Source organism: Callithrix jacchus, chromosome 5 (assembly GCF_049354715.1).
Source record: "Callithrix jacchus isolate 240 chromosome 5, calJac240_pri, whole genome shotgun sequence".
NCBI lineage: Eukaryota > Metazoa > Chordata > Mammalia > Primates > Cebidae > Callithrix > Callithrix jacchus.
Window position 1 is genome coordinate 155,063,884 of NC_133506.1, and position 13,640 is coordinate 155,077,523.

At 45.0% G+C, this 13,640-nt stretch overlaps 1 protein-coding gene across 4 annotated transcripts in view; it reads right to left on the reverse strand.

Moving 5' to 3' along the window:
• Positions 1-13,640, reverse strand: part of DCLK1 (doublecortin like kinase 1) — a 359,661-nt gene that overhangs the window by 51,711 nt on the left and 294,310 nt on the right. For all 4 annotated transcript variants that reach the window (XM_017973046.5, XM_035302465.3, XM_035302467.3 and 1 more), the window contains 3 exons: positions 12,380-12,488; positions 4,054-4,111; positions 3,433-3,552 (listed from right to left, as the gene is read on the reverse strand). In XM_017973046.5, coding sequence (XP_017828535.1) covers positions 3,433-3,552; positions 4,054-4,111; positions 12,380-12,488 — 287 coding nt within the window. The remainder of the gene's footprint in view (positions 1-3,432; positions 3,553-4,053; positions 4,112-12,379; positions 12,489-13,640) is intronic.

Genomic DNA, 13,640 nt, shown 5'->3' on the forward strand with positions numbered 1-13,640 from the left:
TCAAATCTGCCTTTCAGGCCTGGGTCCTCTGCGCCCCGTCACTTTCCACGGTGGAGGCTTCTCTCACGGTCCCCAAAGCTACAGTAGTTCTCACACTAAGCACACAGTTTTTTTTTTCAAAACGAATACTTCTTTCAACTTTCTGCTTCTTGCAAAGGTAAGGCTGCCACACATAGGTTTTCAGGTTGTCCCTGCACTGCTTGATGAGGCGGGACAGTCACCGTGGTCTATGTGAACAGCACCCCTGGAGTTCCACCGTAGGGCTTATGTGACTGCATATGGAGACCCTACGAAGATTCCACCAGTCCCAGTTACCTGGGCTCCTGGCATCGTGTAATCTCCTTTTTCATAAGAGGCAAGGTCTTGCTTTGTCACCCAGGCTGGAGTGCAGTGGCACACTCATGGCTCACTGCAGCCTCAGACTCCTGGGCTCAAGGGATCCTCCTGCCTCAGCTTCCCGAGTAGCTGGAACCACAGGAGCACACAGCCATGCCTGACTAATTATTATTATTATTTTTTTTGTAGAGATGGGACCTCGCTTTGTTGCCCAGGCTGGTCTCCAACTCCTGGCCTCAAGGGATCCTCCTGTCTTGGCCTCCCAAAGTGCTGGGATTACAGGAGTGAGCCACTGCGTCTGGCTCCTCTCTTCTTTGTCCTCAACAATGCAGTCAACAGGTCCTCTCCGTCCTTTCTTGGACACGTTTCTCCTTCGCAGCCATCTGGGCCTTCCTACTCCACCGAACCCTCCTGTTGCCTCATCCTGGGTTGTTGTCATGTGGTCTCGCAGCCCGCTGTGCTTCCTTCTGTGAGCCCTTTATCCAGAGCATCCTGCACACCGACTGTTACCTTCCCACACATCACGTCGCTGTTTTTCTTTCTGTCTTCAAGAAATCACCATTCTTTTCCCACAGCCGAAAGGAGGAGGCTTTCTATGTTCCGCCCCAACCTTCATTCCACCCTGATTAATTTCCTCTCTTGTTGCTGCTTAAAATAGTGACCCTCATGCTCCAGGATATTTCTTGCCTAGCCATCCAAACAGGCCAAGAGCTCTGTCCTCGAGCCTGTCCTCACGACAGCCCTCTTCCTGAAGTGCCCCCTCCCCTCCCCTTCAGTTTTCTAACTCCTGTTGCTTTCTCGGGTCCCAGCTGCAGGCCCAACTCCTCCATGAGGCCTGCCTTCCTCTGAACACAGAGGCAGCCTGCACAGGCACTGCCTCTGGCAGGCAGAAGTCTAAAGCCCTGCACCTGATCAGTGTGGAATTTCATTCTCATTAACTGCTGGTCCACTCACTGCCTTCTGGAACATAGGCCCTGCTTGTCTGAGGACTTCAGGCGCCCTTTGGCACACTACTGGGCCCTGAGGGTTTCAGACGCACACCCCAACCACAGGTCTCAGGGGATAGTCATGGGAGTCTTTCAAGTCAAGCCTGGGGCTGGCCTTCACTTCCCTGGGAAGCTTCTAGAGCTGGCCTCAGGGCATTCTGGGTGAGATTAAATCGAAGGGTATGATCTTGCAGCAAAATTGAGGGTCCCAGTGCTGGGCTATGTAGATCTTCTACCGCCTTTTTAGGGTATGCTGGTGATGCAGAGAGAATTCACAAAGGCAGTTAAATGCAATGAGGACCTTACCATAGTCACCTAACCAAGCACACGAGTCAGACTAAGATTTCCCACAACACGTCTTCATGAGCCTTTGCCATCTTCGGATTTCATGTAGTCTCAGTACTCCAAAATCAGCCAACAACGAGGGTCAATCAATAGTAACAGGGGTCATCAAAGGCTAACAGCATGCAGAAGCACAACAGAGCGGCCTGAAGTTGCCAGCCTAAAAATTACCATGGCTGTAAAAAGACTCCTCCATACTAGGGAAAGTATAATTTAATTTGATAATAAAGCACCAATAGGGAAATCTTCATACTTTTTCTTTATTCAAATGAAATCAACTTTTCTTTATAGGAATAACAGCTTCACATGTTTACTCTTCAACCTCAAACATGACAAAAACCTTGTTACTACAGACAAGTCTCCATTCTTTGAAAGAAACAAGTTCTAATTTGAAGCAGACTAAAAACAGATTTCGCCTATAAATACAAATAACCACTAAGTTAAAAAAACAAAGGGGGCCCCACGTCTGAGGTGAAGCAACTCTGAACAACAAAAGCGTCAAGAGCCTAGAATGAACATTTTTCATGTTCTCGCAGATTAGCTTATTAAGTACTTTCCTTGTCTTGAATTTTTAAGAGAAAACCTCACATTCAAAAGTCAGCAGTGTGGGGATTTCAAACATGAACCTGAGGCTCCCCCGACGGTGCTCACGGCTGATGCAGAAGGCGCTGTAACCAATGACAACACTCTCCAACTAAGGCAGGCTTACTTAAACTTCAGTTTGATGAACATACTAGAAAAGACCTGAGACCAAGACAGCTTCATGAAAACGAAGCATTCCAGTTTTTAAAACTTCTAATTCCTGAAAATATCAAACGTATGGAAGGAGCGAGCAGGTAAGAGACCTGTCACCTCCATTCAACCATCCTCAACACTTGGCTCTCCCCATAGTCTACGTTTTCAGAGAATAAGAAGGCAGTTGTATCTGACAGGATGAGATTACGACATTCACTGAAAGGCAGTACGCCATGCACGTCATTATTAGGACCGTGCTGTTTTCCCATTGTGTTGGTGACTAAAAGTTTAAAGCTTGTTTTTTTTTTTTTTTTATTGCATTTTAGGTTTTGGGGTACATGTGAAGAACATGCAAGACTGTTGCATAGGTACACACGTGGCAGTGTGATTTGCTGCCTTCCTCCCCTTCACCTGTATCTGCCATTTCTCCCCATGCTCTCTCTCTCCAACTCCCCACCGCCTGCTGTCCCTCCCCTATTCCCCGCAACAGACCCCAGTGTGTAGTGCTCCCCTCCCTGTGTCCATGTGTTCTCATTGTTCAACACCCGCCTATGAGTGAGAACATGAGGTATTTCATTTTCTGTTCTTGTGTCAGTTTGCTGAGAATTATGCAGCCATCAAAAAGCTTGTTTTTACAAGATAGCTGGTACCTTTGAATATAGTTCATGGAAAAGTGAACGATCTTCCATTACGACAATAATAGCAATTGTACCTAATGCTTTGTGTGTCACACAAACGGGTGGAAGCCATCTCTTCATCCCCACGATAACATCGTTAAGAAGGTCTTATTAGTATTCTCACTTTACATATGCTGAAACTGAGGCATAAAGAGGTAGACCCAAGGTCATGGGCCTCTGCGCCAGAGCTGGGACTTGATCGCTGTGTACGGTTCTCTTGTGAACATTCCTAATCACTGGCCAATGTGCAGAAATGAGAACCTGAATACTGATGGGGGAAACTAAGGGCAAGAACTTTAGATTTAGACAAGCATAGTGCCATCAATAAGGCTTACTTTTTTCCCCAAAATACACACCTTTACTAATTCCATGACGAGGTACAGTTCAGTTGGCACATCCATCTCCTCAATCAGAAGAACAATATTGGGATGCTTCACTCTTCTTAAAATAGACACTTCATTCTGGATCATGTGCTCCTGCCCGAAGGAAAAGTTATCTTCATCAACTTCCATAAAACCTATGAAGGGCTCACTCAAATGAGGACAACTATCGGTGTGTATACCCTTATACAGTACACGAAAGCATTTCGGTAAAATGTAATGAGCATATCTTATATTCTGATATTCAGACATAGCCTACAATTGCCAACAGATGTGGAGGTCCTCACATCATGCTTATAAATTCAAAACCTATCATGGAAACTACAGTTTCATAGCAAAGAATGGGATGAAACTTAGATCACATGAGGAAGGGAAGAGACTAAACAAAGAAAAAGATAAGGAAGAGAAATCAAACATAATCATTCCAAATACCTTGTATCCCAGGGATACATATAAAGTTATATTCTAGTAAGTGTATAACATTCTATTCCACCAAAATTCAACGCTTAGGGTGAACTTATGTTTATTTGGGAGCTGATCTGTGTGTTTCTTTTGACCTCGTGAATACTATCTCATAAGAACAAATTTTATACATACTTTGCCTCGACATTTGCTCTTCTTTATAATTTTCAGAGCATACTCTCTAGCGGTCGATCTGCAAAGAGAAAGTTTGTGTTTTTAAAATAAGACTTAACTTCCAATCCATTGAATTATGTTGTCAGGAAATCAATTTCCTACCCCGTAGATCTTGCCTCATATTGTATTTTGTGAAAAGCTTTCCTTTCCTTTTTTTTTTTTTTATCAAACAAATATGTAAATGTTTATGGACTGACCGAGTGTAAGGACAGTAAGTCTGTGGCATAGAGAAAGCTTGGGCTGTTTATGTTGCCATACGTGCAATAAAAACACTAGCGCTGGCACATGGTTTCTTGAGTTGCCCACTTGGCCATCTCCCAAGCGTACTTTCCTTCCTTTTCTCACCGTGGAAAGCTTTTTAATAAACTTCCACTCCTGCTCTGAAAACAAAACGATAGCATTCCTACCGCGTCTTAGCCCCTCCCGCTGCCAGGCTGTTCTTCCCTCCCCTCCCCTCTGAAGCGATGCAGCAGTGGGCTAAGGCAGAGATGAGTTTCCGCCCTTCCCCTTGCCTCAAGTCTCTCTTAGGTTCTCTATCCACCCAGGGCACCGGTGACAGTTTTCGGAATGTTCACACAATCACACTGAAGACTCTAGAGAAAGCAGGCCACGCACTTTCCACCTCAGTTCAGTGTGACAGCCTGTGTGAGTTCCGCAGAGAACTCATGGATGGCGTGGTCAAGATGTAGAGAAAGAAGTAAAAATCGATTTCAGAGCTTCCTGGGACCCCTGGGTCCTTTCATGGGCGGTCTCATTTCATTGAAAGAAATTGAAGGAGACCGTGAAAATCCACTCACTTCCCAAAGCCACATGGCAGCATTAGAATCGGACTCTCAGTTCTCGAGGCCCCTGCTCCCTGCACAGCACAGGCAACACCATCCGTCCTCTGTGACAGGTGTACGAAGAAGGATTTAGTCATATCCCACCTTTAAACAGCGTCCTAACTTACCTTGTGCTAACATTTCTAACATACCGTAGTAAAAACACAAGAACAGGTCTACTATGAAAGGGCACGATGCATACTTCGTAATCACAGCAAACCACAACTTCACAAGCATTGCTGGTTTGCTTCTGGTGCGAAATCAAGAGGGCCTACCTTTTTACCTACAGATCAAAGCCAATTTTACGGATCCAATGGACACAATAGTGATAAGATTAATTAAGAACACGATTTTAAAGTAGGGCTTTAAAACCTTCAGTATGGTGAATTAAATGGGATTTCCCGGTTACATGGTTATAGCAAGAAAATGATTTGCCTTAAAGTGAATCCAGAGGCCAGTCATTAATGCGTTTCGAGGGCATTTTAGAAACTGTTCTGGTCATTTACTTCTGAAAATGCTTCTTCCATGACACTTACAGGCCTTTTCATGGTGCCAGCCTCAAAAAACAGTGAACACTGAATTATGATTCTACCTGCTGAATAAAATCACAAGATAATGACTTTCAAGCCTCTTTTCCCCACTACAGGGCTTTAGGGTTCAGGTGGGAGAAGGTAAACCCTTTGCTTTGGGGCTGCCTTCCTGCAGATATGCACCTGTCCAGAAGAATTCCCGTGGCTTTCACTCAGGAAGGAAATGCACTTAGAAGCCCAGGGATGCCTCTGCCACTCTGGCCACTCAACAGAGGTTGATCCTTCCACAAAGACTCTGCCGTGGCCAGGCAGAGAGGCCATGATGGAGTGGGAGTCGGGTTGTGACTAGACACATGGCTTGGCGTGCTAGATGTTCCCACATAAACACCAGACCACCAGCAAGACTGGGGGTAGAGAAGGAGAAGGCACTTGAGTAAGAGGTATGTAAAATATTTAACATTAGAAATGTACAATGTGGGCTGGGCGCGGTGGCTCATGCCTGTAATCCCAGCACTTTGGGAGGCTGAGGTGGGAGGATCACTTGAAGTCAGGAGTTCGAGACTAGCTTGGTCAACATGGTGAAACCCTGACTCTACTAAAAAAGTACAAAAATTAGCCAGGCATGCTATTGTGTGCTTGTAATCCCAGCTACTTGGGAGGCTGAGGCAGGAGGACTGCTTGAACCTGGGAGTTCGAGGCTACAGTGAGCCGAGATAATGCCACTGTACTCCAGCCTGGGGAACAAAGAAATTTAAGATGTGAGGGCAAATATAAATGAGAAAGTGAAATGATTTCACATGTGAAGGATTCTTCACATTGCAGAAGCTCTATATTCCATAAGACCACAGGATCTCTTTAAGTAGCCTCTTCTTAAGAGGCTCCTGTAGAGTTTGTCTGCAAACTTGAAAGTATTTAAGAGGAAAACTAAAAAGCTCAAGTGTTTTGGGATTCTGCTTTTTGCAAATCACTAAAAGATTATGATAAAGCAGAACTCAGGTTGGAATATGGAGCCAGTTCCTAACTGGCTTACATGTCCCACTGGACGGCAGGGAACCTAGACCACTGCACTGCCTGCCTGGATGATCATCAGCAACCCAGGCAGGGCCAGAGAGTGAGAAGAGAGGTTTGTGAGGGTCAACAATAAAAGCTGGCATGCCCTTCACTACTTCCACAAAGGGGGTGATGGACAGGGCTGCGCTGGTCAAAAGAGAAAGCGGCTTCTTAGCTTGGTGACTCCCCATGTTTGCCAACTGATGCTCTTTTCCCTTGAATGAGTCATTTTAAAGCCCTCAACGCCTAGGGCTAGTGTATAGCACAGGACGGCTGAACCCCCCTATAGCCAGACAGACAAGAAGCAGAATTCCCAGTGAGCTGGAGGGTGCGTTGGCTCCCAGCAAGCCAAGGAAGCAGGTTCTGCCCTGAGCCTACAGCTGAGGGCAAGAGGGCAGCAAACTCGGGGCTTACTAGGAGCAAAGACCTTGTGGATTTCCACTAAAGAAAATTCCATAATAGGATTAAACATTCCGTTACATCTACTCATGTTTTATAGTGGACAACGAGTTCCATAGAAGACCACCAAATGAATGTTGCACCTTTTCTTTCTTGAGTCTTTGAGGGCCAAACTATAAAGCCGCATAATAAAATGCATAATCAAAGCCACATGATAAAATTAATTCCTAGAAGCACAGTTTGATAGCAAAGCAGCTAGTCTAGAAAGCGAGCTTGAAAACGTGTGCTAGGACTAAATGGGTGTCATAAGAATAAGAATATGTCTGCTTTAAGTGAAAACACTTGGCAGGAAATCAAATCTTATATAACGACATTGCCTTCCTGTATCCCTCGAACTCTGAGGACTGCTGTGCCTGGGTAATTATTCAGCAAGCAGTGGGAAGCAGGGCCCTTAGGGGGATTCAGAGGGGAGCAAGACCTGATCCTTGTCTTCAAGGAGTCTACATTTGAGTATACTGAGAATACTAGATGATCTGATTGATTACTGGTGAGGAGAATACAGGCCGTTTGCCTGTTTTGGAAATTACATTCCTGACCTTCTATAGAACCCTCTTTGCCACAACAAAAACAGCAGCAACAGAACACTGTGCTTCTTCCTTGACTATGGGAAATCGATTTGTACGGTTGCCTTATTAAGTGTGACCCAAGGTTAGAGCCGAAACTACTAGAGGGAAATTTCCAAATTTTACAAACTTTAATTAAATCTAACTTCTTGTGTTTGTGCAAAAAATGGTTTGGAGACAGTTGTCTTATTTAACTTGTGATTCCCAACTCAGGCCGGTCTTCTGCCCACTGCACCCCTCACCCAGGGAGTGTAGCAGAATATTTGCCAGAAAAAGAAATGGGCCAGGCATGGTGGTTCACACCTGTCATCCCAGCACTTTGAGAGGCCAAGGGAGAAGGATCACTTGAGGTCAGGGGTTTGAGACCAGCCTGGGCCACATAGTGAGACCTATCTACAAAAAAAAAAAAAAATTAGCTATACCGCTACCTATTTGGGAGGCCAAGGCAGGAGGAGAATGGATCACTCGAGCCCAGGACTCTGAGACTGCAATGAACTATGATCTTGCCACTACACTCCAGCCTGGGTGACACATTAAGACTGTCTCAAAAAAAGGTGGTGGTGCGGAAATGGTCAGCAAAGATTGGGATGTTCTGAGCTAACGTGGTTTCTCTTGTTGATGTTGTTTGCTTTGTTTTGAAGGATTTAAAAAAGAGAGATTTGGAGAAAGAAAAGCAGTTCCCAAGCACTCCTCTCCCATAGCATTCATTGAATTTCATGGCAATCCTTGTTTGTGGGTAAAGTTCTCTGTATGGGGGCTGTGTGTTGTCTCTCTCTGTAACCCCCAGAAGTGTCCAGCATGGGCCTGAACTAGGAGATGCTCTGCACATGTTGGCTGTGGAAACTCCAGAGGATGGCAGCAGTTAGCACAGTGACAGGAATACCACCCCCACCCCAGCAAAGAGGAGTTAGTAACACACCTTTGTTTACCAAGTAATCCTAACAAAGCTCAATCTCAGCCTCCCATAAAAAGAGAACCGCCAAGAGCAGAGAGCGGAGAACCGAGGAGTCCCGCAGTGTCTTGTCAGACAGGCCCCCAGGTGGAATTTTATTTTGAATTTGACAAGGGCCCCATAGATCTCAGGAGCCAGAGGCTCCTCAGGAAGGAAAGAGGGAAGAACAGTAATTCACTAGCCAAGAGCAGTGATCTAAGCTTCAGCACAGGGCATCCTCCAAACCCCAGTTCTGACAAAAATGCCTTCAAACTATAGACACGTAGTTGCTTTGTTGAAGTTATTGAGAATTTTGGAGATTTTCTAGGTGGAAGCAACCCATTTTGGTGACCCTCAGGTCTCAGCTTGTTCTGGTGGGTTTGAGCCTGCTTATGTCTACTGCTAGAGTCAGCAGCTTTGCTGTACACGTCTTCAGGCTTATAGGTGATGGAGGGGGAGAGAGAAGTATCCGCAGCAAGGATTTTAATTCCGCTCTGGTGCCTGTATCACTAAGCAATGCCAGCAGCGCAGGTAGGGAAGAGGACCTAGAGTCACCGGGAGCTCCATCCCTGCTCATGACTGTCTCACCCCTACCCTTGGCTCATGTGGCCATGAGTCCACACAGAGCCAGGAAAGTGAGGGATGAAGGGCACCTCGCATCGCGCCCTCTGCTTGTGCTGTGACCTCTCATTAGTGCTTTTCTGCTCTTTGAATTTGCTATGGGGCCTCAATATGCTCCCAAAACAGCTTTAAAGTAGAGCATGTCTCTTCCAGCTGGAGTCACAGTCCACTAACTTCCTTTAGCACATCCTGGGTGCCCCAGAGGCCACTCAAGAAGTTACTCTGGAGCATGGGCAGAAAGCTAAACGGACCTAGCTGCCAAAGGCTGTGCCGAAACAGGACCACAGAAAGACATCATTATTGTGTCTACTGTTGCAGACAAATCTTGCCTGTGACAGGATATGATTAGCAGAGGAGGGGCATATTCACCCTTGGTCATACATATTCATCATTCCAAACACGGCAGAATGCACCCGCAAGCAACGTGTGCCATTCACAACATCCTTAGCTCGCTTTTTATTTTCTTGGATCTCTGAAAAATATCAGAAGAATGTTTTGTGATATGCTGGGGAGAGAGGGCACATGCCATATGTGCTCGTTCAGCGGGAGCTGAATACTAACACTTCATGGAGGAATCTGATGTCTAGGTTCTGAAGTTTCATATGGTGAGACCCAAGATGTGAACTCATGCTAAATGAATGCAATCCAAGTTAGAAGGAAACCAATTGATTCTGGGTGGAGAAATGGGAAATTCCTATGTGAGAAGACCTGTCCTGTTGGACTAAGACACCAGCCCGATCCAAGGACTAGCTAGGAGAAACAGCACATGCCACCATGTCAGACTTAACAGATGACAAATGCTGGCAAATCACCAGACACCCCACAGCTCTGGGGCATGGCAATCTGCTAGAAATGGGGTTTTCTGCTTTAGTGGAAATAAAGCTAAAAAGAGCTAGATTTACTATCAGTGAAGGCATCAATGAAATATAAAATTATATAAGCACACATGCATTTGCATGCCTGCCTCTGTCTATTACTATAAGGATAGTTTTCCCAAAATAATTCATCTGATTTGTACGGGGCCAAAGGAACGTGTGTGATTTGGGCTTAGCTAAGCCAGACTCTTATGGGAGACTCCTTATTAGAGGCAGTGGAGTAGAGTGTTTAAAAGTGTGGTTTTTGGAGCTGGGCTTGGACCTATGTCTTGCTAAACACTTCTTAGTTGATTGACCTTGGACACTTGTGTCCACGCTTTCTATCTATAACATGGACACAACAATGCTGATACTATGTAAGTATTGTGTTAATTAAATGAAATGTCCTAAGTTAAGGGCTTTGTAGATAGTTTATGCTCAGTTAAGTGAGGCTGCTCCTGCTTTGGGAGGTGTGAGGCCCAGAAATGCAATGGACATTTTCCATGTTTGGCACACATGCTCCAAATGGCCAAGCTTCGTGGAGAGGTGGGGGGATGAGAGGGAGACAGAACGGTGGCCTGGCTGCATGGTCTCAGGGATTTTTCAGGTTCCCTATGACTCATGTCCCTCCGTGATGCACAGTGGCTGCTCAGCTGGGTCTATGTCACTGTTGGGAATATCCTAGCCTTGCTGACTGACATGCTGGGGAAGAACAAGGTTTGAGATCCACTGCACAAAGGTCACTTAACGAGGGCTCTGCTGGCTGAGCTGGGGAAGCACCTTCCAAAGAGCTGCAAGGGGTGCCGGGAGCACATAAGTGCCTACTGGCCAAATGAGGAACCCTCATGAGATGTGGGGCCCTACAGAGAGACTGCCAGCTCTAATATGTCATGAACCTGTGCTTCTAAATCAAAGTCCTCAGAGGAGGCAAGGTCCAGCTCTTCCAGGCCAAAGCCTTCTCGTCTGTCTTCTCATTTCAGTTGTCCTCTCTGAGTGAGGCTTAGGAGCATGATTCTCAGAGGATTGAGAATGAGTGGCTGGGTGCAGTGGCTTACGCCTGTAATCCCAGCACTTTGGGAGGCCGAGGTGGGCGGATCACAAGGTCAAGAGATCGAGACCATCCTGGCCAACATGGTGAAACCCCGTCTCTACTAAAAATACAAAAATTAGCTGGGTGTGGTGGCTCATGCCTATAGTCACAGTTACTTAGGAGGCTAAAGCAGGAGAATTGCTTGAACCTGGGAGGTGGAAATTGCAGTGAGCCAAGATCGCACCACTGCACTCCAGCCTGGTGACAGAGCGAGGAGACTCTGTCTCAAAAAAAAAAAAAAAAGGGGGGGGGGCAGAAAGGTGACAAGAAAGTGCGTACACCCCAGGCCAGCCCCCAGAAAACCAGAGGACACAATCCCTCAAAGAATGAAGCAAGTTTCCCTGACGTTTCAATATTCCTCCCACCCAGCTCTGAGGATAAGCTGCTGGCTGACCAGGTCCTCTAAAGCAAGCAGCTGCCCAGGAAAAGAAATCCAAACTGTAATCCCAGCACTTTGGGAGGCCGAGGTGGGTGGATCACGAGGTCAAGAGATCGAGACCATCCTGGTCAACATGGTGAAACCCCGTCTCTGCTAAAAATACAAAAAATTAGCTGGGCACGGTAGCGCGTGCCTGTAATCCCAGCTACTCAGGAGGCTGAGGCAGGAGAATTGCCTGAACCCAGGAGGCGGAGGTTGCGGTGAGCGGAGATCGCACCATTGCACTCCAGCCTGGGTAACAAGAGCAAAACTCTGCCTCAAAAAAAAAAAAAAAAAAAGAAATCCAAACTAGATACCGAGTGGAGGGCTTAAGGCCACTGTAGCTGGGTTGTAACTGTACCAGTTGTCACTCCTCTGTCTAGTAGCCACCAGCTCACGTCCCCAATTAGGTATTGAGAACCTCAGGATAAACCCTTCCCTTTAGCCCACAGAGTACCAGGCTCATTCATTTTAATCCATCTTAATGTATTAAATACCACTTCTGTTGGGGTCAGTACATATGCATTTTAAGGCTTTTCAAGATGATTGTTTGTGTATTTCATCTTATGCTAGTATGTATTACACACATAAACCCTCACAAGAATTTTCTGACCTCTACAAAATATGTCATAAAAAATGTGTGAGAAAAACTATTCAATATGGTTTTTAACAACATTAAAAGGCTTACCTGAAAGAGCTGGCAACGTTTCTCTGAGTACATTTAAAAAAAAACCTCAAAGTCTTTAATTTATAGATTGTCCCCAGGTATCACTACATTTTTCAAATCTGTTGTGAGATGGGTCTTTCTTTTTCCAAAAATTCTTTTGCATCTGGGGTTGAGACATTAACTTACTCCATATGTGCCACAGACTGGAAATAGAGACACAGTCTTGGAAAACATAACGCCAAATGTTACCTTTAAAGTTCAGTGCAAATGACATCTTTCTCACCTTTCTACACACTCCTTGACAACAGCAAAATTTCCATCCCCTATTGTTCTTCCGACTTTATATCGTTCTGTGATCGTAGCTGGAATCTGGAAGCCTTCCTCTGACACTTCTGAAAGAATCATTAATACTTTTTTATTGCTAGAAAAGGGAACACAGATGTTGCACAAGGAAACAGTTAAAAGTATCATCTAATAGACTGGGATGGATTCAGAATCAATATGTCATTCTCTTTGCAGTGAGGCAACGGCCTCCCTCCCTTGCTGACATTGTATATACTCAACAGCTTTTACTAAGACAAATGATAAAACAAAAAGAAACATCAGGGGTCCACCCCCACCTATATAAGAGAAACTTGGTTTTCTGATGCCATGGGGATTCTCAGGAGGAAGTTTTGCTCTTTTTCCTTCATGCCAATTTGATCAATAGTATTTACCGAATACCCATTGTGTACAGAGAAATGTCATTCCCATGTATGGTGCAGGAGGAAACTGCAGTTTGCAAGGGACTCGGGGCTGCCGACATTGTTCAAGCATGAAAATTGCCTGCTGTTTGGACACTTAGCTTTACTACATCCTGAAATGGAAATCTCCGTAAAATTCTGCATGAACTAAGCGCTGATGGCCGCCCGTCCTCAGTATCAACGGGCAGACTTTAGACAAATGTTCTTACCAGCAACCTGCGCAGCAGATGTTGAGTTAAAATTACAATATCTATTAAGTCTGTGAATGGAACAGTTTTGTAGTTTCAATTATGTGAGTGCCACTAACACAACACATTTTCCCCCTGAAAATGCATTTTGAAATATTTTACAAATGCCTAATAATTCTTTAAATATCTAAGGCCATAAAACTAAATAAGCCACAGTTAGGTCATGAAAATATACTGGATAACCTTTAACATCTCGAGGGTGTAAAAAGCCTTTTATAGCTGGGCTCTAAAATATACATGCTTTAAAGTGGTAAATCCCAGCTCTCCCTGAGGCAACCTGAACACAAAATGTGATGGAAGCCTCCTGTGTTTTCTAAATGTATTCCTCTTCTGACCTTTCATCATAAACTGAGACTAAACATTTCTCTTCAAAATAAAACTTTAGGTGGTGAATGGGCTTTCTTGGTAGTCTTTGTATTCACACTTGCTCTGTATTGCTGGAGACTCATAATCAAAGGGAGACTCATAATCATCAGATATCTGCATGAGGGCCTTCTTGATTTATGATGATAGTCAGTTGGCAACAATCTGAATTCTAGAGTGGATGAAATTT